Source organism: Triticum dicoccoides, chromosome 5A (genome assembly GCF_002162155.2).
Source record: "Triticum dicoccoides isolate Atlit2015 ecotype Zavitan chromosome 5A, WEW_v2.0, whole genome shotgun sequence".
Taxonomy (NCBI): Eukaryota; Viridiplantae; Streptophyta; class Magnoliopsida; order Poales; family Poaceae; genus Triticum; species Triticum dicoccoides.
The window spans coordinates 658,618,014-658,641,430 of record NC_041388.1 but is presented as its reverse complement, the minus strand read 5'-3'; the positions used below and the strand labels follow the sequence as shown (position 1 = coordinate 658,641,430).

General features: G+C 53.8%; 1 protein-coding gene across 1 annotated transcript; it reads right to left on the bottom strand.

Moving 5' to 3' along the window:
- Window positions 1–4,042: 4,042 nt before the first annotated feature.
- On the bottom strand, window positions 4,043–5,188 carry LOC119303824 (probable F-box protein At2g36090). The gene has a single exon (XM_037580973.1). The coding sequence runs from the start codon at window positions 5,083–5,085 to the stop codon at window positions 4,138–4,140; it is 948 nt and encodes a 315-aa protein (XP_037436870.1). The 5' UTR covers window positions 5,086–5,188; the 3' UTR covers window positions 4,043–4,137.
- Window positions 5,189–23,417: the final 18,229 nt, after the last annotated feature.

The window sequence follows — 23,417 nt, the reverse complement described above, 5'->3', positions numbered from 1 at the left end:
TGGGGTGTTACACCCCCAGGCCACTTTTTCGGTGCCGGCGTAAAAAAAAGCCCCAGGACGTTGAAAAGCGTCGGTTCGGCCCGTTTTTGGGCCCGATGCTCGTAGGCCGAAACCGGCGCACTGAGGGGCGATCGATGGCTCCGGCGCAAGGGAAAAGCGCGGCTAGCCCACCCCGTTAGGTGAAAAGTCAAGTCTTTCTTCCCCGAGTAGCCTCCCACCCCCCGCGCCCTCTGCCGCCACTAGCTGTATCCCGGCGCCGATTGCCGCCCTTCACCGCTAGATAGCCAATCCCTGCCGGAAAAATAGCAGAGGTTCGCCGAGGTAGACCCTCCACCAGCAGCTGGGCATTTCCGGCCGCCGTTTCCGGCCGCGAAGGGGCAGTTTAGCGGTGGGTACACGCCCGCCGGCGCGCAAGGTGTTCGGAGATTGGCTTGCCTCGGCGAGATGGATTCGGATGACGAGGAAGTGCTCGTCGTACTGCTGGAGGAGGCAGCCGAGGCCGACGTCCAGGAGGAAGAGCATCGCATGGTGCTCGCCGCCCTCGCCCAGCTGCTGGCGAGCAATGAAAAGACGTGGCGAGGTGTCTCGGCGCCGGGGCGGGTGAAAGCAAAGAATCGGCATCGTCTCAAAGGCTACTGCATGATCTACTTCGTCTACTTCGCCGACGCTCCACTGCACGGCGACAAAACATTTCGGCACCGTTATCGGATGAGCCGAAAGCTTTTCCTCAGGATTGTGAATTCCATCTGGGAGTTCGATAGCTACTTCAAGTGCAAGAAAGATTGCACTGGCAAACTTGGATTCACGTAGATCCAGAAGTGCACGACAGCGATGAGGATGCTTCATACGGAGCTCTCGGTGATTCACTCGATGACTATGGGTGCATGGCCGAGTCCACCAGCATTGAGTGTTTCTACAAGTTCTGTCGGGCAGTGGTGGCAGTGTTTGGACCGCAATACTTGCGAACCCCCAATGCGGAAGACACTGGTCGGATCCTAGCACAGAATGCAGCAAGAGGATTTCCTGGGATGCTTGGAAGCATCGACTGCATGCATTGGAAATGGAAGAACTGCCCATTTGCTTGGCAGGGGATGTACAAAGGCGCCAAAGGCGGTTTCAGTGTGGTACTTGAGGCGGTGGCCACACAGGACCTCTGGATTTGGCACTCCTTCTTTGGTATGCTAGGAACTCACAATGACATCAACGTGCTGCAGTGCTCCCCTGTCTTTGCCAATCTTGTTGAAGGTCATTCTCCTCCGGTGAACTTTGAGGTCAATGGGCGACACTACAACAAGGGGTACTACCTAGCTGATGGCATCTATCCGAGATGATCTACATTTATGAAGACTATCTCAAACGCTGTGTCAGGAGGCAAGAAGTCCTACTTTGCCAAGTTTCAAGAGGCTTGCAGGAAGGATGTCGATCGAGCTTTTGGTGTGCTCCAATCTCGATTTGTTGTTGTCCTCTACCCTGCTCAGACCTGGTCGAAAGATCAAATGTGGGAGATCATGACTTGGTGTGTCATCTTGCACAACATGATCATTGACAGCGAGCAGGAAGAGCCAGTGTTTGACACTGAACCATACTACACGCAGAGTCCTCTAGCCGAAGTTGATCACCAGCTACCGGCAACCTGGACTGCCTACCTCAGTATGCGTCAGGAGATCCGAGACCCACAGGTGCATCATCAACTGCAGCAGGATCTGGTGGAGCACATTTGGAGGCTCAAGGGCGACGTCGGGCTCGACGTGTGATGAAATATGAGTTTTTATTTGTTGAACAATATTATTTGTATTGAACTATTTGTTGTTGCACTATTTTATTGAACTATTTGATTTTCTGTGATGAACTATGTAATAAAAAAATATTTATGTTCATAATTGAACGCCGAGCCACGGCGAACCATGCCGAATATGGGCCGATTATCGTCCATACGGGGCCTTTTATTCGCCGAAAGTGGGCCAAAAACTGGGCCAATCTCGACGCCTGGGGGCGACGACTGGACGCCCAATCGCCCCCAGCGCTGATTTTATGCCTCCTGAAGGGGTCAACGGCTGGAGATGATCTTAGCCCGCCAGAGCTTGGTTGAACTTGATGCAGCCTACCAAATGCGCCCGTGCTTCCCTGGTCTTTGAATCCTTCCAAGCCGGTGGATGGGGTTCTCCCTGTCAGGGACGGCCATAGTCTCATGTTTGCAGCTGATGCATCCCTTGTACAATCGATCTGTGCAAAGCCATGGTTGGTACTTTGTTGGTTGCAGGAGCTTTGGTTGCATGCAAGTTTTCCTGGGCACGGACAACCTCTCTTGTAACTGAAGGAATGTGTGGAGTGTTTTATGTATGGTACTAGCAGTTTGAGAATTTGAGCCGGTATTGGCTTTGACCCGGCATAACTGTACGTTGAGAAGGATGCCTTTTCTCTGGTGGCTAAATTTCGTGTTTTGACCCTTTTCGCATAGAAATTCAGGATCTGACCCCAGTTGGAAAGAATTTCGGGATCTGATCCTTTCGCTACCGCCCTTTCGCCCTTCCCCAGTTGATGATATTGAACGCAGATGCACTTGGGGGCGGCATCCTGGCTCTCTCCTCCGCATTGCTCTCGAAGTAGATTCTCCGGCCCAAATTGCTCAGGAGATAGTTGGCGTAATTCTGCGCCACTTCAATGCACGCTTCCCGACGGACACGGCAGATACTTGGATCTGCCTCCATCTTTGCCTTCACTTCCTTCCACCCCTTCACGCTCTGCGACCAAGCCATGACATCGTCAAGGATCCGCTCTGCCCTCTTGTGCCACCGCTTTGCCCTCGTGGCCTCTAGGACCTCGTCTGAGACAGATCCCACCGGATCCCACCGGCTGTAGCATCTCGGGGAAGGTCTCGTACATGTACGGGAGTGGCATCTCTAATGGAATGTGCTGGAGAGGAGTGGGAGGAGCAGACGGTGATGGAGTCGGCGGTGCTTGCTCCAAGCTTTTGAACCTAAACATATAGATTCATCACACAAAGGTTAATCACCTTGAAAAAAAAATCTAAACCTAGGGTTCATCATGTGGTCAAATGCATCATACCATATCATATTTCTCCAACCACATCCAACATGCATCATATCTCCAATATTCATCATATCATAATTTTTTTAACACAAAAAATTATAAACTAGGTTCATCTTGAGGGTTCAACATTTGTTCTCCAACTATATCCACTACTTGCATCATAGCATATCAACATGCATCATCATATCACAATAAATTCCTCCAACATGCGTCATACCAAAAAAATCCTCCAAAAATAATATGAACTAGGGTTCATCTTCACATAACCATACCAACTAGTGACTAGAGTTCATATCTAACACAATATAACATCTAGAATCAACCTAAATCAATCCTAGGATTCAAAATAATTAAACTAGTGCAAAAAGGGGAGTGATTTGAATCAAATAATGTGACGAATCGGAAGCTATTTGACTAAAACTAATTGAAGGGATCGAAGGAGCTTACTTTGCTTCCTTCGGGGCCATCTTGATCCGCAAAAACGGTGAACAAACGATGAAGATCAGAGGGGGGAGTGGAGGAGATGAGAGAGGGGGCGAGAGGAAGAACTCCTCTGTTCTTGGGGCGGCTGGTTGGGGGAGAAGGGGGAGGGGTGGGGCAGCCCACGGCTTATAACTGCCCTAAACCCTACCGCCAGGGGCCCTGGCGGTAGGGTCGGACAGCCTACCGCCAGGACCAGCGGCGGTAGGGTGGGACGGAGACCGTTAACGCTGCTGACGTGGATAAGTATCCTACCGCTGGAGGTTCTGACGGTAGGCTGTCTAACCCTACCGCCAGAACCCCTGGCGGCAGGAAAAAGTATCAGATCCCGAAATTCTTTTCAACAAAGGTCAGATCCTGAATTTTTATGTGAAAAGGGTCAAAACACGAAATTTAGCCTCCCCTGGTGACTATTTTGACAGAATAGTCCAAGCAGAGTAGACCACCGTCAACTGCCTGAATTTTCAGGCCCAACAGTAAAAAGAAATTCGATTGTTCGCTTCACTGTCAGTAGTCAAATCTCTGTACTTTTTTTGCTCATCTGTTCTAGTAGAAAAACTGCAGTACATGTTTCACGAGGTACAGATGCATGTCCGGTCCCTGACTCTAGCGTAGCGCGACGGAGGCGAGGAAGCTGAGCACGGCGACGGCGCTGACGGCGGAGCAGCACAAGTCGACGAGCACCTCCCGCCTTGCCTTGGACTCCTTCCGCCCCCTCTTGCTCCTCACGAACTCCTCGTACCTCCTCTTGGCCTCTTCTCTTTCCCTCTCCCCTGCTTTGCTCCTCGGTGCTTCCATCGCAGCCGCAAGGAGCCGCAGGCTGCCTTCGCCGCTCACTGCCGCGCCGTCGGCGTCCTCGACGGTCAGGCTGACCTCCCTGAGGTTAAGGCATCCGGCCTCCTCCGAGCAGGTGATCGTGGCCTCGAACTTGCTCCCGCCGAGCACCACCGCATACCGCACCAGCGTCTCGCCCGTGTACCAGTGCCTGTCCACGGCCACCGCCCGCCGGCTCGACACGTTCACCGCCCGCCCGCTCCGGGGGTCCACCACGATCCAGCTCAGCTCCAGCTCCGCCGGAGAGAACGAGGCCGAGGCCATCCGTACCGGGTCCTTGCACTCGACGGCGTCCACGCGGAAGGGCGAGGCCAGGAACCACGAGGACGACGTGGAGGTCTCCACGACCCGTGAGAAGAGGGGCCGGGGCGCTCCATTCTCAGTGTGGTACACGTCCACGGCGGAGATCAGCTCACCGGGGAGACACTGATCGGCCGCGGCTTCCGTGGAAGTGGAAGTGGACGGGAAGGGGAAGGCGTCAGCGAAGAGGCGTGGTGGAGAGACGGCCGCAGAGCCAAGGATGTTGTGCTGCTGCAGGGTCTCCAGGCCCAGCGACGGCCACTGTGCGAGGCAGAGGGCGCGCCACGTCGCCGGGTCCGCGGCGATGGCGCGGAGACCTGCCGTAGCACAGCTCGCGGCGGCCAGGGACGGGCCGTCGAGGCGGCGCAGCGCGCAGGCCAGCACGTCGGCAGGCAAATCCTCAACGGTGGTCGTCCGCATTTTGCTGGCGTCCCGACGGTGCGTCGACTGACTCTGCTCTTACTACTACAAGCGGGAGCGGCCAGAGGTGGATCAAACAGCACTCTCCAAACTCCGGACGCCGGTCGAGCGGGAATGCGATGGCTAGCAATATGCGAGCAAGAGCTGTTTTATAGGCGTGCAGGACCTGTTTCATTTCCAGGAAGAAGAATAGTTTATTTGGCGCCGTATCCGCCTGCTGATGCCTTGTCGTGTCTTCCCTCCCTGTTGGTGTTAGGCCATGGCGAAAACGACACCATGACAGCCCGGGCACGCTCGGCCAAACGGAAGGACACGATGACAGGCCGACAGGCCGCCGGGCACGTTCGGCCGAAGGGGGAGACGCACCTTGCTGCATGGATTGATTCCAAATGGAAAGAACCGGTTGAAGCAGTTGCGTTCCTGCTATGATTCCGACTAAAATACTGCTCCATCTTGTACTGCGTCTGCCTGCCACATTGACCTGCAAGCTCAGTGTCAACGTCGACTGAGCTATACAGCAGCTCAGGCCGGAGCAGGCTCTTCAATCAGATTGGCCTTGCGGCCGGTAAACTATAGGTTAGGTTTTGTGGTTCGGGTGAGATGGATGGAGACATTGCTTACCTCTTCCGCGCTTATACATATACTCCCTCCATCGCTGCCAAAATAAATGTCTCAACCTTAATATAACTCACTTATTTTTAGGATGAAGGAAGTACAAGATACTTAAAGTGGCTAAGCAGGGACCCCTCACGTTCAATTCCAGCGCTGGGCGTGACCACGTGAGCTTCTCCTGGGCTGTGTCCGGACGCCGACACTAGGCATGGAGAAACTCGGTGCCCGCGCGCTGTTCGAGGGTATGCCTCAAGCGGATGAGTTGTCACACGATGAGGCGAACAGGCAGATGTTTGAGATGACCCACGACGAAGGCGTCAGTGGAGGCTGCTACAAGGACGGGCAGGTGGATGACTTGAAGTCCACGTGGCCGGGCACATACACCCAGTCTGATACGTACACCCAGTCAGACACGTACACATATCCGGATTAGGCCACCGGCCAGCATGAGTAGGAGGAGGACGGTGAGAACGACGATCCGGATGAATTTGTTGCCGATCCGAGACAGCTTCAACACGAGGGGGGGGGGGGCGCGAGTTGTTCTGCAATGCGTGGTTGGCCACTAGCATCGATCCGATCCATGGCACAGAGCAAAAGAGGTCAACATTGTGGGCTAACATTCACACTTGGTTCCATGAGTACAAACATTTTGAGCCCTACGCCGACAAATTCATCGGCAAGCGTGGGCTGAAGTCTCTCAACCATTGATGGTACAAGAAAATAGGTTGTCTAGATAAGCAATTAGGTGACAACCTATATGACAAGCACAAGATAAACACACAATAAAAGCTTTCACAAAGTAAAGACACAAAGTGACCGCAAGTAGAGTCAATGGAGACAAGGATATGTTGCCAAAGTTCCCTCCTTTGGGGGAGGTACATCCGCGTTGGAGAGGTGTAGAGGCCAATGCTCCCCAAGATGTCACTAGAACCACCTTATTCTCCTCACGCTCTCGAGGGCAGCGACCGAACCTTTACAAACTAGGTTGAGACTCTCTCCACAACTTAATTGGAGGCTCCGAACACCACCACGAAGTTACCGCAATGGAATGTGGCTTCGAAGTGACCTCTTCCGTCTAGGGTGCCAAACACCCAAGAGTAACAAGATCCATAAAAAATGTATGGGGGATTCAATTCTCCTTTGGTGGAAGTGTAGATCTAGGTCTCATCCCTTAGTCCCTAGCAAATCGACAAGTTTGGCTGGCTAGGAAAGGAGATCAGGCAAGTTGGAGCTTGAGCAATAATAGAGCAAAATGTGGAGGAAGAAGGGATTCTTTGGCGAAGAAGACTCACTATTTATATGGCGTGGGTGGGAAAATCCAATTGTTATGTTCTGAAAATGCTCAAGCGGTACTATCGCTCGGTGGAGCGGTATTACCGGTAAACATGGGAGTGTTATAGAGCCCATGGAGGACCAGCACTGAACCGACACATTAGTACTACCGAAGTAGTACTACCGGCACAAATAAGAGGTACTACCACGCATTTGCCTATGGGTAACAAAGACTCCCACGATAGTACGCGACACACAAACAGCGGAAGTACCGCACAAGTGGTACTACCATAGATGCCAGCGGTACTACCCACAAATGTCGGAAGGCAACAGAGACCCTCATGGTAGAACGGGTGGCACACGAGAGAAAGTATCACACAAGCGGTACTATTGCTAGGAGCCAGTTGTACTATTGCGAATTACTAAAGGGTAAAAAAGACCCTAACAGTAGTAGACGCGGTATAGCACGGAAGTACCGCACAAGCGGTACCACCGCAGGTACCAGCGGTACTACCGCTTGGTAGATACCAGTATAGCCGGATCATAATAGAAAGAATGCTCCAAAGTAGGGGAAGGTGTCATGGGTGCATATAGGATGTGTGTGTTGAATCCACCCCTACCTTCCAATGCGGACACCCTCTTAATAGAATGGATTCCCTACGACTCAAATCAAAAGAGAATAAACGCCAGAAAGTTCCTCTTTGCTCTTTTCCTAGGAGGAGAATCAAACCATCTTGTGTCATAGATATGAATCTCTGAAATGCTTAATGCACACGGGTAATCCGCAAAAAAGGTCGTCATCAACACCAAAACCAATTAGAGAGACGTGCCTTTTTCACAATGCCTATGAAAAAGGTTGATCATGTATATAATAAATGAAATATGTATGTGGCAAACCAAATCATTTTTGCAAATATACCACACGAGCTAGATGCCGTTCATTTTGATCCGACGCTCGCGATTGGTTCCATGCAAGTCGAATGTTACATGTACGAGAGTGTTTGTTGCTTCTGTCGCTGGCGGGCGGGCCCTCTCCCACTCCCCCCTCGAACCGTCTCCCACGTCGTCCACACACTTAATCCCCTACTCGCTCGCATATGTTCGTAACCGCGCACCCACTCCGCTCTCTGCTTCTCTGTCGCTCCACCCCGCTCTCTCTCCATCGACAACAAGCGATGTCTCTTCTCTTGTCGATTCTTGGCGCCTATAAGAGTAAAACAAGGGGCCTAGATTTTTAGGTTTTTATAGGCAGTTCATCTCGGTTGTGTTTTGCTTATCATGATGGATTATTGTTCTAAAGTTATCAGTGGTGTTTGGTGTTTTTTATTCATAACCATTTTTCGTATCTTATGTTGTTTCCTGCTAGTGTGTCTATTCGATTTTTTTGGTGTTGTTACTTACTTGATCTTAATTGTAAAAATTACCATCAGTCATGTGAACAATTTGTCGGCAATCCATTGTAAAATTAACAAGTTCGTGCTTTCAATACTCAATCCCATATTGTCCAATATATTTTTGGTATGTGTGTGTGTGTGTTTTTGCCATCCTTCATATGGACAATTTATCTTGCCTGATACATACAATTTATCAGTGTATCATAAGCATTTTTCAGGTCTTCAATATCTACTAAAATAGTTTTTTTTCTCCCATCTCTATTGTGCATCAATTACCTTGTTGTATGTTCATAAGTTACTAGTGTATCATAAGTAATAGGTGTGTGTCTATTTCTTCAGCAGCTATGTATCCTATATACTCACTTTCTTTGTTTTTTTGTGTCAGGTCACAATGCCAAGGAAGCACAAATCAGATGGCGACATTGAGGAGGTAAACCCCTTGAAGAAGCATAAGCCCCCCATAGATCGGAACATGGCTTCTCCTAGTGCTCCTATGTCTGCATGCAAGGACATGTGAGATGAGAGAATGTGCGCGATTGATGACATAGATTTCACTAGTTTGAGAAATATCAAGTGTGTCGTCCCTGTGCCGGCGACGATGGTCGCCCCCAGGCGGATCCCGCGCTCGGAGATCCACCGCGTGCCCCCGGTGGAGGAGCCCGCGCCCGCCGTCGAGGCGCCCTGGGAGATTGCCAGGGGCCGTCGCGACCGTCGGCTCCGCTCCCCGCGCCAGCACCGGCCGAGGCCCCGTCGCCATGCCCCGCCGCGCCGCCCGGCCTCCCCTCCTCCCCCTGTGTGCCGCGACGCCGATGCCTGCTCCAAGTGTCTCTACCCGGGGCACCCTCGCTCCGAGTGCCGCCGGGACTGGCACTGCCGTCGCTGCAGTTTCTACGGCCACATCGCCCGCGCCTCCTCCCAGCCCCGCCCCCGACCCGCTGTCGTGGCTCCCCCGGCCAAGCGCCCGCGCCCGTGTTCCCCGGAGTCCTCGGCCTCCAGTGTGGCCGGGCCATGCCGCCCTGCCTCTCCTGGGTCTGCCTCTGGGGCCGGCGCCGCCTCCTCGCCCCTGAACGCCTACGAGCCCTCTCCGTCCCCCGATGCAAGCTCACCAGCCCAGGCCACGGAGACTTGCCCTGCTCCTTCGCTGTGCGCCACTGGCAACTCCCAGGGTTCCGCCCGTGGCCCCGTCCCCTTCTCCGGCCACCCCTCGCTCCGCCCCGCCGGAGCCATCTGCTACCTTCCGTTGTCTGCCGAGGAGCGCGATGCCGAGGCGGCTTTGGGCCGCGCGCTCATCGTCACTGTCGCGGGCAACCGCACCCGCATCTCCAGCTCCGAGGTTGCGGAGGCCATCGCCTCGCGGCACGGCCTGGACACACGCGACTTCTCCGTGCACCGCCGTCCCGTGGACTTTTTGGTCCGCTTCCGCTCCGGAGAAATTCGTGCTCGTGTCGCCGCGACGAACCTGCGCACGTGCAAGTTCCGCCTACTCTTCAGCCCATGGGGCAACCTCGCCGGCGCCGAGCTTGTCTCCGCCCGCATGCGCGTGTTCATCGAGATTACCGGGATCCCGGACCACGGGTGGCATCGCTCCTCGGCCGAGACCCTCCTCGCGCCGTACTACATGATTGAGGCGCTTGCTCCTGAGACTGCCATTGGCAGCGACATGTCCGTCTTTCGCCTCACGGCGTGGACGCTGAACCCCGACGCCATCCCTCGGACCTCCGAGCTGCTTCTTCCGGTGGATGACGGCGTGCCGCTCGATGCCTTGACTGACTCTGTGAGCCGCTTTGCCCTCACCTTGGCACGGTTCCCGGTTGCAATTCATGTCTCCCAGGCTGAAGACTACAGATTCCCGCCGATGCCACCGCCACCCTCCAGGGCGGGTACTGATGGTGATGAGGCCAGAGGCGACGATGCCGGCGACTCCCCTCCTCTGCCGCCCAAGTGGCCACGCTACCACGACTTCCCGCCACGCCGCTCCGGCTCCGGCGTCGCTGGGGCCGCCCACGGCGGCCGGCGCCACCGCGGTCGCCGCCACCCCCCTTTTGTGGTTACCAAGGCGTGTTGGGCCCCTACCCCTCCGCCCCACGTAACAACGCCAGGCTTCCTCCTCAGCAGCATTTGTCCTTCCCGCTGCTTTTGGATAAAGCAACCGCTCCGCGCCAAAGCACCTGCCAATCCGCACCATGGACTAGTTTCAAATTTCGAAACCCGGCGCTGGCTCGTGCCGAGAACGGCCAGGAAATTCCCCCCAGCGCCGCCCCTGCCCAATCAGCGGGTTGCCCTGTGCCCGGGCCCGCGCTCCAGGACGATCCGATGCTAGTGCGCCAGCATCCTGTTGTTGCGCCAATCAAGGGCTCTTGCGAGGATCCTGTGCATGGCCCACCACCCACGCCTCCGCGCCAGCTGCTGATTGGCGGCATCCCTCCCACGTCGGGCCTCGGATCCCCATCTGCTACCCCCCTCGCACGGTCGTTGGCGACTGGTGCTTCTGATCCTGTCAGGAACCCCGGGATCTGCGCCCTGGCTTCCACCCACCCCGACAGCCTGGCGGTGCATGGGGATGTCGCTTCCATGGCCCCACCTGGTTTGGCGCTTCCTACCACTACCTCACGTTCCATGCATGGGGAAAGCCCGCCCCCATGCAATGCTGGGCAAGTCTCCTCGCATGCCGCACCTGCTAGCCAGGCCATGCATGAGCCAACTGCTGCCACTTCGGTCCAAGACCAGGCACCAGCCCCTCCCCTCCAGCAATTCATCGAGGCGGTGCAAGTCCCTACCGTTGCGCTGCTCCCATCCCCTGGCCCCCGACGACGACGTGCCATCCCGATAGACTTCACCCCGTGTCGGAGCGACCGGATTGCCAAGGCAGACCGGGGCCTTGACTTGGAGACGAAAGCGAAACGCGTCCTCCTTCGTCGACTCGGGATCCTCAAGGACGATGAGCCCGTCTCTGCCAAGGCTCTTGAGCAGTATGCCAAGCTCTTTGCCAAGCCTCTGGTTGCAGACGTTGTCCAGGCATTTGCGGACTTTTACGGCTGGTCAGTGCCCCGCCAGTTGCTTGAGAGCATCACGTCGTCGACCAGGCCTGAGACGGAGCCACGCCTCGTCGAGATTTGACTGTCGCATTTCTTCATCACCTCCTAGCCCCCCCCCCCTCTCTGTATGGATAGTACGATAATTGTTTTTTGGAACGTCCGTGGCTTGAATAGCCGCGCGAAGCATACGGCCGTCCGAAGCGCGCTCTCCGCTTCCCCTCCTTGTATCGTTTGCCTCGAGGAAACAAAGCTTTCGTTGGTCTCATTGGATCTTGTGATTGAAACTTTAGGCCCCCGCTTCCAGGATTTCTTCTTTCTCCCCTCGGACGGCACCCGTGGCGGAATTCTCATTGCTTGGCAGCATACCCTAGTGACTCTCTCCAACCCTTCCATCGGTGACCACCACGTCACGCTCCTTGTGACATCGCCCTCCGAAGATCAACACTGGTGGCTTACGGGAGTGTATGGACCGCAAGGGGACACCGATAAGATCACCTTCCTCAACGAGCTACACGATCTCCGTGACACTATCGCCGGCCCTTGGTTGCTCGGGGGAGACTTCAATATGATCTTAAGCGCCGAGGACAAGAACAACAATCGGCTGAACCATCGCATCATGCATCGTTTCCGGCGCTTTGTGGCGGACATGGAGCTCCATGATATGTACCTTCACGGCCGGCGGTACACGTGGTCGAATGAGCAGGACTCCCCGACGCTTGTGCGCAATGACAGAGTGCTCTGCACCCCCTCCTGGGAGACGGTGCACCCCACTTGCATGCTTCGTTGCTTGGCCTCCACCACTTCCGATCACTGCCCCCTAGTGGTCGACTGCACCCCGCGCTTATGGGCCCCCAGGAGTTTCCATTTCGAGCGATTCTGACCCAAGCTCGAGGGCTTCCAGGCCATGGTAACTGGGGCATGGGCCTCGGTGCCCCCGGATCCGGACCCGTTCCGGTGCATCTACGCTCGCCTCAAAGCTACTGCCAAGCACCTTCAAAGCTGGAGCGCCAAGAAGCTTGGCCATATTGCAATCCAGCTGATGATTGCTCGCGAGCTCATCGCGCGCCTGGATGCCGCGCAGGACATACGCCCCCTCTCCCCGGCGGAATCTTGGCTTCGCCGGGAGCTCAAACGAGCCTACCTTGGTCTAGCTTCCTTGGAGCGTTCTATTCAGCGCCAACGCACTAGATTTTCCTGGCTCCGGGATGGGGAAACTAACTCTGCCTTCCACAAGATCCATGCCGCGCATCGACAACAAAAGAAATTCATCGCCGAGCTGCGTGTTGGAGATGATGTGATCCGCAGCGAGGAGGGCCTTGCTCGCGCGGCCTTTGAGCATTTCTCAGGCATCCTTGGCGCTGCCGATGAGCGTCTTTTCACCCTAAACCTTGGCGTCATGGATAGGCGCAACTTCAACCTCTCCGAGCTCGAGAGACCTTTTTCCGAGGATGAGATTTGGAATGCTGTCAAGCAGCTCCCCACGGGCAAATCGCCGGGCCCAGATGGATTCTCCTTGGAGTTCCTTCGTTCATGTTGGCCAATCATCAAAGACGACTTTTGCGAGGCCTTTGATAAGCTCTTCACGGGCAACGGGCGTGGTTTCCATAAGCTCAACGAGGCCCTTGTTGTTCTCCTGCCGAAAAAGCTGACGCTTCCACACTCTTCGATTACCGGCTGATCAGCCTTATTCACCTCGTGGCCAAACTTTTTGCTAAGGTGCTTTCGCTTCGCCTCGCTCTGAGGCTCGGTGAGCTTGTCTCCACGAACCAGAGCGCGTTTGTGGCTGGGCGCTCGGTTCACGACAACTTCCTGCTGGTGCAACAGACAGCTCGGTACCTCCATCAGATTCGCGCCCCGCGAGCTATGCTAAAGTTAGACATTGCTAGAGCTTTCGACTCCGTCTCTTGGGCTTTCCTGCTCGAGACCATGCAGCACCTTGGATTCGGGCATCGTTGGTGTGAGTGGATCTCCATCCTTCTCTCTACGGCCAAGACTAGAGTTCTCATCAATGGGAAACCAGGCCCACCGGTCCTCCACGAGAAGGGGCTGCGACAGGGCGATCCCGTCTCCCCCATGCTGTTCGTCTTGGTCATCGACACGCTAAACACCTTCATGCAACACGCGGTCAGCATGGGAGTTCTTCGTCGCCTTACCCCCAGGCGGATCGCCTCGAGCATTTCCCTATTTGCGGATGATGTTGTCTTATTCTGCCACCCAGACGAGGACGAGCTGACCTCCGTCAAGGCCATCTTGCACACCTTTGGGACGGCATCCGGCCTACACACCAACTACGCCAAATGCTCGGTTACCCCCATTCAGTGCTCTGATGAGGCTACATTTGTAATGGGCGCAACCCTTGCAAGCCAAGTGTCCTCCTTCCCAATCAAATACCTTGGACTGCCGCTCTCAACCCGCAAGATCCACTCTTCGGCCCTCATGCCCTTGATCGACAACCTCGCTATGAAGCTTTCCTCCTGGCGGGCCTCGCTTCTCTCCCGTGGTGAGAGACTGGCACTTGTTCGGCACATCCTCACGGCGATGCCCGTTCACATCATGCTTGCCATGGCGCTTTGTCCCACCATCTTGAAGCTGGCGAACCACATCATTCGAGATTTCTTCTGGCACGGCAGGAAAGATGCTAGGTCAGGCAGCTGCCCCGTTAACTGGCAAAAGGTGTGTCGGCCGCGACAGCTTGGGGGCCTCGGCATCCGTGATTTGCAACGAGCCGGCATTGCTCTGCGTGCTCGCTGGCTATGGCTACAGGCCACCGACCCGACGAGACCCTGGAGCCACCTTCACTTGCCCGCAGCTTCTGATGTGAGATAGATCTTCCGCGCCTCAACTTCCTGGACACTAGGCGATGGCAACAAGTGTCGTTTTTGGATCGATCCCTGGCTCGATGGCTCCTCCATCGCCGAGCTTGCCCCCGCCCTGGTCGCCCTTGTTCCTAAGCGACACCGTTCCCGCCAGCTGGTCTCCGAGGCAATCCCTGACAGGGCCTGGATTGGTGACATCCAAGGGGCCCTGGGTGTGGAATCTACCGTCCAGTACGTGGACATCTGGCGGCGCCTATCTGGCATCTCGCTGCAAAACTCACCGGATTCCATATGCTGGAAATGGACCGAGAGAGGCACCTACACCGCCAAGTCTTGCTACCTCGCACTCTTCCATGGTTCAATTGCTTCCCCGACTTGGAGCCTCACCTGGAAGCCCTGGGCGCCGGAGGGAATCAAGATCTTCCTCTGGCTTGCTGGCCTCGACCGTTGTTGGACCTCCGCTCGCCTTGCCCGCCATGGTTTACCCCACAACACCGCCTGCGCGCTCTGTGACCAAGATGTGGAGACGATGCATCATCTCCTCATGGGGTGCGTCATGGCCCGCACGGTGTGGTATCATATCTTCTCCTGGTGTTGCCTCACTACGCCTCCTCCGAACGGCACCATGGACTTCTATGATTGGTGGGCTATGGCCATCCATGACTCCTCGACGGGCCAGCGCAAAGGCCTTGCCTCCCTCGTCGTGCTAACTGCATGGAACATCTGGAGACATCGCAACGCGTGCATCTTCGACGGTGCAACCCCCTCCGCCACCCTCCTCACCCATAGCATTAAGGAGGAAGCTCGCACTTGGGCCAACGCCAGTGCTCGAGGACTTAGTTCGATCACTGGTGTAACCTGACTTTGTTGTATGTGGGCTGAGCAACCCCCTTCCCTGCTCACTGCGACCTCATAAGCGCCTTCTAGTGTACGCTTAGTGAGGTTCGCCACTGTTTGTTTCTCCCCTTTCTATCAATGGAATGATACGCTCCGCGTGTATTCGCGAAAAAAATATCAAGTGTGACAATCTCTTCAATTGGCTTTCTCATTGGCTTGCTGGTCTATATGGCCCTAATTCCCGTGAGGTTGTCGTACCTGGTCGCGGAAGGTTACCGGTCAATGAAGAATTTGTGCATCGGATAATGGGGGTGCCCCGAGGTGATATTGCTATGGATTTCATGGTTCTTATAGATGCATAGCTTGAGCTTGCGGCAGATCTATTTGACGATTTGGGACGTGCTCCGAAAACCATGGATGTATTAAATCTTATCTTGAGTACCGACGGGTATGATGACAATTTCAAGCGCTTATGGCTTGTTCTTGCTACCAGCAGTGTGATGGCGCCTGTCGGTGTCAAAACTGGCGGATCTCGGGTAGGGGGTCCTGAACTGTGCGTCTAGGCCGGATGGTAATAGGAGGCAGGGGACACGATGTTTTACCCAGGTTCGGGCCCTCTTGATGGAGGTAAAACCCTACGTCCTGCTTGATTAATATTGATGATATGGGTAGTACAAGAGTAGATCTACCACGAGATCAGAGAGGCTAAACCCTAGAAGCTAGCCTATGGTATGATTGTATGTTATGGTTGTTGTCCTACGGACTAAAACTCTTCGGTTTATATAGACACCGGAGAGGGTTAGTGTTACACAAGGTCGGTTACAAAGGAGGAGATATCCATATCCGTATTGCCTAGCTTGCCTTCCACGCCAAGTAGAGTCCCATCCGGACACGAGACGAAGTCTTCAATCTTGTATCTTCATAGTCCAATAGTCCGGCCAATGGATATAGTCCGGCTATCCGGAGACCCCCTAATCCAGGACTCCCTCAGTAGCCCCCGAACCAGGCTTCAATGACGATGAGTCCGGAGCGCAGTATTGTCTTCGGCATTGCAAGGCGGGTTCCTCTCCAAATTCTGTGTACGTGTCAAAATAATGTCCGGTTTCTTGTGAATGTTGCACTCCTTGGCATCCACGCCCAATAATGGCCACTTTCCACGTGTCGAGCGAATGTGAAGAGCCAGGGTGTTTTCACATTTACCCCCCTAGCTGTGTGAATGAGCCGCCTATTTAAAAAGATGAGGATTCAGATCCAAATTACACCATCCTCCCTTGGCGAGCCTTCATCGGAGTGCGCCCGACAGAGATCCATTCCATCATGGCCGGTCGACGCAGCTCCTCCTCTCGCTCCCCTAGCTCCAAGCCTGGAGATTGGGAGAGATGTTTCGTCCCGCACAGCAAATTAGTGATGCTTCAGACCAAGGGATTTCTTCCCCCAGCGTACTTGGTCCCGGTTCGAGCAGGGCTTGCCACCTATAATGGCGGAGAGCAAGCGGAGAGCCTTCCCAATCCCTCCAAGGGAGAGCGGGTATGCCTTGTCCCTTATTTGGTAAGAGGGCTCGGATTCCCAATTCATCCGTTTCTCTGGGGGCTCCTGGAGTTCTACGGCCTCCAGTTGCACAACCTTACGCCTGCCTCCATGCTGCATATCGCGGGATTCGTAGCCCTTTGCGAGTTGTTTTTGGGCTGTGAGGCTCATTTCGCTCTGTGGAAGAAGTTGTTCTGCCCTGTGCCCCGTTCTCAGAAGGGGTCAATATATCAAGTGGGCGGAGCCGAAGTGTGGCGTGTTGCTGGGACCGGATACCTGTCCGGAACCCCAAAGAAGACGTCCGAAGACTGGCCCTCAGAATGGTTTTATATAGAAGACGTCCCCCTCCCGGATCCTATTCGGATCGGCCTTCCTGAGTTCGACAACGCCCCTTTGAAGAAGCGCCGGAGCTGGCGTCCATGGAGCTCCCTGGAGGAAGATGACATGGACGTTCTTTACCTGATGAGCCGGATAAGTTTTTTAGCTCGATCCGGATTGACCATGATCGAGGTCATGGCCATATGTATCATGCGGGGGTGCAGCCGCTTCAGTATAGAGTCCACCCCATGTGGGATTTCAACGGGGAGGATGACGCCCCCCGCTACGGCCGTAAAGGGCTGGGATCAGTTGCTGATATAAGAAAGATCTTATCCACTTCGTACAAGGGAGAAGAGGAGGAGTTCCTTCGTGTCAACCCGCAGGGCGGATTTTCTATGTACAATCCTCCGAGCTGGGTAAGCAGAGACTTTTTCACGCCCATCTGTTTCATATTTCCGCAGTTAAGTATTCAGTCTAGCAATTTCTACGCAGGAACTGCGCCAGGCTGTAAGGGAGATAAACAACCCCCCTCCACAACCCGAGGACCCTGGACGGTCCCTCGACCCGGCCTCCCAAGAGGATCCGGACATATCTGTGGAGCTGATCGATGGGGTGTTTTACCAATCGAGCAATGATAATGCTTTAGTGGCCATTACGGCCGATTACCCTGGGCTAGTTCCAGCCTCATAGGTGACTGAGACCGAAGTCCCAGCACTTCAAAAAGGGATCCGTCCTTGCATGTTTTTGATCGTCGTATAACAGCCGTGTTTTGCAGGGGAGGTCCTCGAGGCAGAAGGCCGAGCCTGCGGTGACTGGCCAACAAGGGGTCGCGAGGCCAGGCGGGCTGAAAAGACCCGCAGTCCGGATTGAGACACCGGCGCAGAGGTATGGCGTGCCATCCTTATTGCAAGACATTATTCTCAGAGGCATATTAATGCCCATGCCTTCTTTTCAGAAAAAGAGCGCTCGCCGGACTATACCCGGAGAGGCTACCAATCGCGCCTCCACAAGCCAGGCTCCAAGGCCGGATTCGGAGGCGGGAACGAATACAAGGCGTGCGCCGGGTGCTCCTCTGACAGAGGATGCGGATAAACTGTCCGCCACCCATTCCGAGGTGGAAAGTGCCATGAACCACAGGCGTCGCCGGGCTGTTCTTCGTGACGCTTGTTTCTCCCAAGAGGCATTGGATGCCTTCAACTTGGGAGACGCGCACCTCCGTGCCGCTCAAAATGGTCTAGCCAGAGCCACAGAGCAGTATGTAAAAGACATACAGGTGAGAGAATTTTGGTGATTATATATATCAGTAGCCCCTGAGACTTGAAACAGTTAGGATAACTGATTTAAGGATCATTTGTTATGCAGGTTCTTACAGAAAACAATACTCAACTGTCCCAGGAGCTGGAAGAGTGCAAAGCCCAACTTCAGGCTGCACTGGCCGCAGCAGGGGAGCCCAAAGAGACCCCCTCTGGTAACATATCCTTCAAATGATAAGTATCATATAGAATGCGGCGTGTATGCAGATCTGATGATAAAATTGCAGATGACACTGGGGTAAATCCAGATAAGCAACAGCTCCAACGCCAGCTGAAGGCCGGTGAGAACGTGCTTACGAGGGTGAGGCAGGAGAAAAATGATCTCCAAGATGCCAACACCAAGCTGGGCGTGGAACTGCAAGATGTTCGCGCCCAACTGTCGGACTCTGTTAAGGAAAATCGGCGGCTTCGACGCGGCATATGTAGTAAGTGCTTGAACGAACTTTGAAAAAGAGTTCGGCGAGGAAGCTGGCTGACAGAGTTATGTCTGTAGGTATGCTAACAGGTCGTCCTGCCGGGGAAATGCCCGGTTCAACGGGTGACCTTCTTCCCGAGCTCTCATAGCTGCACAAACGAGTTCGGCAGGTGATGCAAGGCGTCGCCCAGGCCTTGTGGCCATCCGTCTCCATACCCGAAGGCCTTGGAGAGCTTGCAAAAAAGCTAAAGGGAGCGTGGCGGCGCTTCCGATTATGGAAGATATCGTCCTGCCGTCAGGGCGCCAGGGAAGCCTGGACAATGGTGAAGACACGGTACACGAAGGCTGACCCGAACCACATGGCCGAAGTCGGACCTGTGGAGCCCGATGGGAAGGAGATCCCTGTGAGCTTAGTGTACGGTCAAGTAGAATTGGCCGCAAAGTATTCCCAACAGGACTATAGACTAGACAGCCTTTTGGATGGTATTGAAGGGGAATTCAACCAGTCAAATTGACTATGTAATTTTAAAGTGACATGTATAATGCCTTCTAGCCGGATTGTAGATCGTTTGTCGTGACGGACCTTTTCGCTTCGACCTCTGGACCCGACGGTCCGAAGTGTATCCGAATACCCTCTCGGTTATGTAAGAACCGGGGCATACGTGGAGACCAGGCGTAGGGGTCATTAGTGCTTTATCAGACAAGTTCCCAACTAGTTATGTTATATTACATGGGTAGTAAGAAACATCTTCCAGGGAGAATAGTTCCGTTAAGGGTTCCTTTCCCTAGGTAAGCATGCCCTAAAGTGCATGTCCGTACTGCGACAAGAAGTGCAGAAAAAGCATCTGGGGGCAGATATGGATAATAAATAAAAGTCATCTTTTGTTCACCGACCGAATATTCCCTTAAGAACGCTAGCTTTCGGCTTCACCCAGTCTGAGGTACACGTCCGGCTGACCCGACGGTAACACTCGCAGAGGTGCTCCCCTTATGCCCTAGCCGAATTAACGGGAACGTAGGGCATAAATACAAGAGCCAGGCAACCCAGCTTGGCCAAAACTTAAGTCATATCGATGCATATAGTGGTGAAAAAAGGTACATGCGGAAGTATAACACATGTGTTGGGCGTGAGGCCCAGGTAAATAATTTAAGCTTCTGTGAAAGAAGCCCCCAGGTATGAAGAGTGCGGCTAGCGCATCTGTAATGTATGAGTCAGGCACAAGGTGACTCTTGAAGGCCTAGAGAAATAAAAGAAAGAAAGGGAAACAGGACAGATGATGCATATACAGAAAATGGACAAAGGGAGGGGACTAACATAGAGTCCGGTGCTAGGCGTAGAATCTTCGAAGCCTAGCTGCGTTCCATGGGTTCGGCTCGAGTCGACTAGTCGATGCATCCCGCAGTCGGTACGCTCCATCGGTCAGAACTTGGTCGATAATGAAGGGACCTTCCCATTTGGGCTCGAGCTTGTTCTTTTTCTTATCCGGCAGTCGTAGAACTAGTTCGCCAATGTTATAAGTTTTGGCTCATACTTCTCTGCTTTGGTATCTGCGAGCCTGTTGCTGGTAAAATGCGGAACGGGCTTTGGCTACGTCGCGCTCTTCCTCCAAGGTGTCCAGACTGTCCTGCCGATCGAGCTCGGCTTCTCTTTCTTCGTACATGCGCACTCGAGGTGAGTCATGAATTATGTCACAGGGCAGGACTGCCTCTGCGCTGTACACCATAAAAAACGGTGTATATCCGGTACTACGATTCGGCGTGGTCCGCAGCCCCCAGAGTACGGAGTCGAGCTCCTCTACCCAGTGTGTGTCAGACTCCGTTAAGGAGCACACTAATCTGGGTTTAATGCCGCTCATTATAAGACCATTTGCTCGTTCGACTTGATCGTTGGTTTGTTGGTGATAGACTGAAGCATAATCGAGCTTGATGCCCATTTTGCTGCACCAGAGTTTTACCTCGTCGGCCGTGAAGTTCATGCCGTTATCAGTGATGATGCTGTGGGGGACGCCGTAACGGTGTACAACCCCGGATATGAAATCTATCACCGGTCCGGATTCGGCTGTTTTAACCGGTTTAGCCTCTATCCATTTGGTGAATTTATCCACCATGACCAATAAGTATTTTTTCTTGTGGGTTCCCCCTTTAAGGGGTCCAACCATGTCAAGCCCCCAGACCGCGAAGGGCCATGTAATGGGGATTGTTTGGAGGGCGGTGGGTGGCATGTGGCTTTGATTTGCAAAGAGCTGGCAACCAGCGCAACATTGGACCAAGTCATGTGCATCTGCCCGGGCCGTTGGCCAATAGAATCCTGTACGGAAGGCCTTGCTTACAAGAGCTCGGGCTGCAGCGTGATGACCACCGAGTTCGGCGTGAATTTCTGCCAAAAGGTTCCGCCCTTCCTCTTTGGAGATGCACCTTTGAAGGACTCCGGTAGCGCTTTTTTTGTACAATTCTCTCTCATGGACCCTGTAGGCCTTGGATCGCCGCACTATGCAGCGTGCCTCATTTTGGTCCTCCAGAAGTTCTTGTCTAGTTAGGTAGGCCAGGAATGGTTCTGTCCACGGGGCAATAATGGCCATTATTTCGTGGGCTGAATGTGTTATTTCGGTGGTGGAGCCTCCGATTGTGTCAGAGAGTTCGGTATCGGGTATGTTGGCCGGGTCTGGACTGTTGTTACCGATGTCCCCTTCCCATGCTACGGATGGCTTGAAGAGCCTTTCCAGAAATATGTTGGGAGGGACCGCGTCGCGTTTTGCGCCGATGCGGGCGAGGAAATCCGCCGCTTGATTGTTTTCCTGAGCCACATGGTGAAATTCGAGCCCCTCGAACTGAGCTGACATTTTTAGGACAACATTGCGATAAGCTGACATTTTCGAATCCTTGGCATCAAAGTCTCCATTTATTTGGGATATCGTGAGGTCCGAATCCCCACGCACCTCTAGGCGTTGAATGCCCATGGATACTGCCATCCGGAGACCATGTAGAAGGGCCTCATATTCGGTTGCGTTGTTGGAGTCTGTATACATTATCTGTAGTACGTATTGAACGGTATCTCCTGTTGGGGACGTCAAAACGACGCCAGCCCCAGACCAACCAACATTTTGGAGCCGTCGAAGTGCATGATCCAGTTTGAATATGTGCCGTACTCTTTAGGGAGTTCGGCTTCCGTCCACTCAGCAACGAAGTCAGCCAAAACTTGCGACTTAATAGCTCGCCGTGGCTTGTAAGTTATGTCATACAGGAGGAGCTCAATGACCCATTTGGCAATCCGGCCCGTCACGTCGCGGTTGTTTATAATATCGTTAAGTGGTACTTCCGAGGCTACCGTTATCGAACACTCTTGAAAGTAGTGTCGCAGCTTCCGGGATGCCATAAATACCGTGTACGCTATCTTTTGATAATGCGGGTACCGTGATTTGCATGGAGTAAGGACAGTGGACACATAGTAAACTGGCTTTTTAAGGGGGAATTTGTGTCCGTCCACTTCTCGCTCGACGATGAGCACTGCGCTTACTACTTGATGAGTTGCTGCAATGTATAATAGCAAGTTGAGTCCGGCCGTGGCGGCATCCGTCCACTCGAAGTGTTCGGTGCGCCGGAGGAGGCGATAAAGGGGTAATGCCTTTTCTCCCAAGCGGGAGATAAAGCGGCTTAGAGCCGCCACGCATCCAGTCAATTTTTTTATTTGTTTGAGGTCTGTTGGGGTATCCAACTGTGACAACGCTCGGATTTTGGCCGGATTAGCTTCAATACCACTACTGGAGACAATGAATCCCAGGAGCTTTCCGGCTGGTACGCCGAAAACGCATTTTTCCGGATTGAGCTTGATGTCATATGTTCGGAGGTTGTTGAATGTGAGCCTCAAGTCGTCTACTAGAGTTTCAACATGCTTGGTTTTAACGTCCACGTCATCCACGTATGCCTCCACTGTTTTGCCGATCTGGTTTGCCAGACATGTCTGAATCATGCGCTGATATGTTGCGCCGGCGTTTTTGAGCCCGAAGGGCATTGTGTTGAAGCAGAATGGGCCGTATGGTGTGATGAATGCCGTTGCGGCTTGGTCTGGCTCCGCCATTTTAATTTGATGGTAGCTGGAGTATGCGTCGAGGAAACACAATGAATCGTGTCCTGGGGTAGCATCGATGATTTGATCGATGCATGGGAGGGGGAAGGGATCCTTTGGGTAGGCCTTGTTAAGGTCCTTAAGATCGACGCACAAGCTCCAAGATTTGTCCTTCTTTGGTACCATCACCAGGTTTGCTAGCCAGTCCGGATGTTTTATGTCTCTGATGAATCTGGCCTCCAATAGCTTGGCTAGTTCCTCTCCCATGGCTTGTCTCTTAGGTTCGGAGAAACATCGAAGAGCCTGCTTGACTAGCTTGAATCCTTTTAGGATATTTAGGCTGTGCTCAGCCAGCCTGCGTGGGATTCCTGGCATGTCTGAAGGGTGCCAGGCAAAAATGTCCTAGTTCTCGCGTAGGAACTCTCGCAGTGCGGCGTCGACATCAGGGTTTAATTGTGCCCCGATGGAAGTTGTTTTTGTAGGGTCCGTTGGATGGACTTGGAATTTGACTATTTCGTCCGCCGGTTTAAAGGAGGTGGACTTGGATCTTTTATCGAGTATCACATCGTCCCTCTTCACCGTGGAGCGCAGCGCAGTTAGTTCCTCGGCCGCTAGGGCTTCGTATAGTGCCTCGAGGGCCAGTGCGGCTGTCTTATTTTCGGCGTGGAGTGCTATGTCCGAATCACTAGCAAGAGTGATGATTCCGTTGGGCCCAAGCATTTTGAGCTTC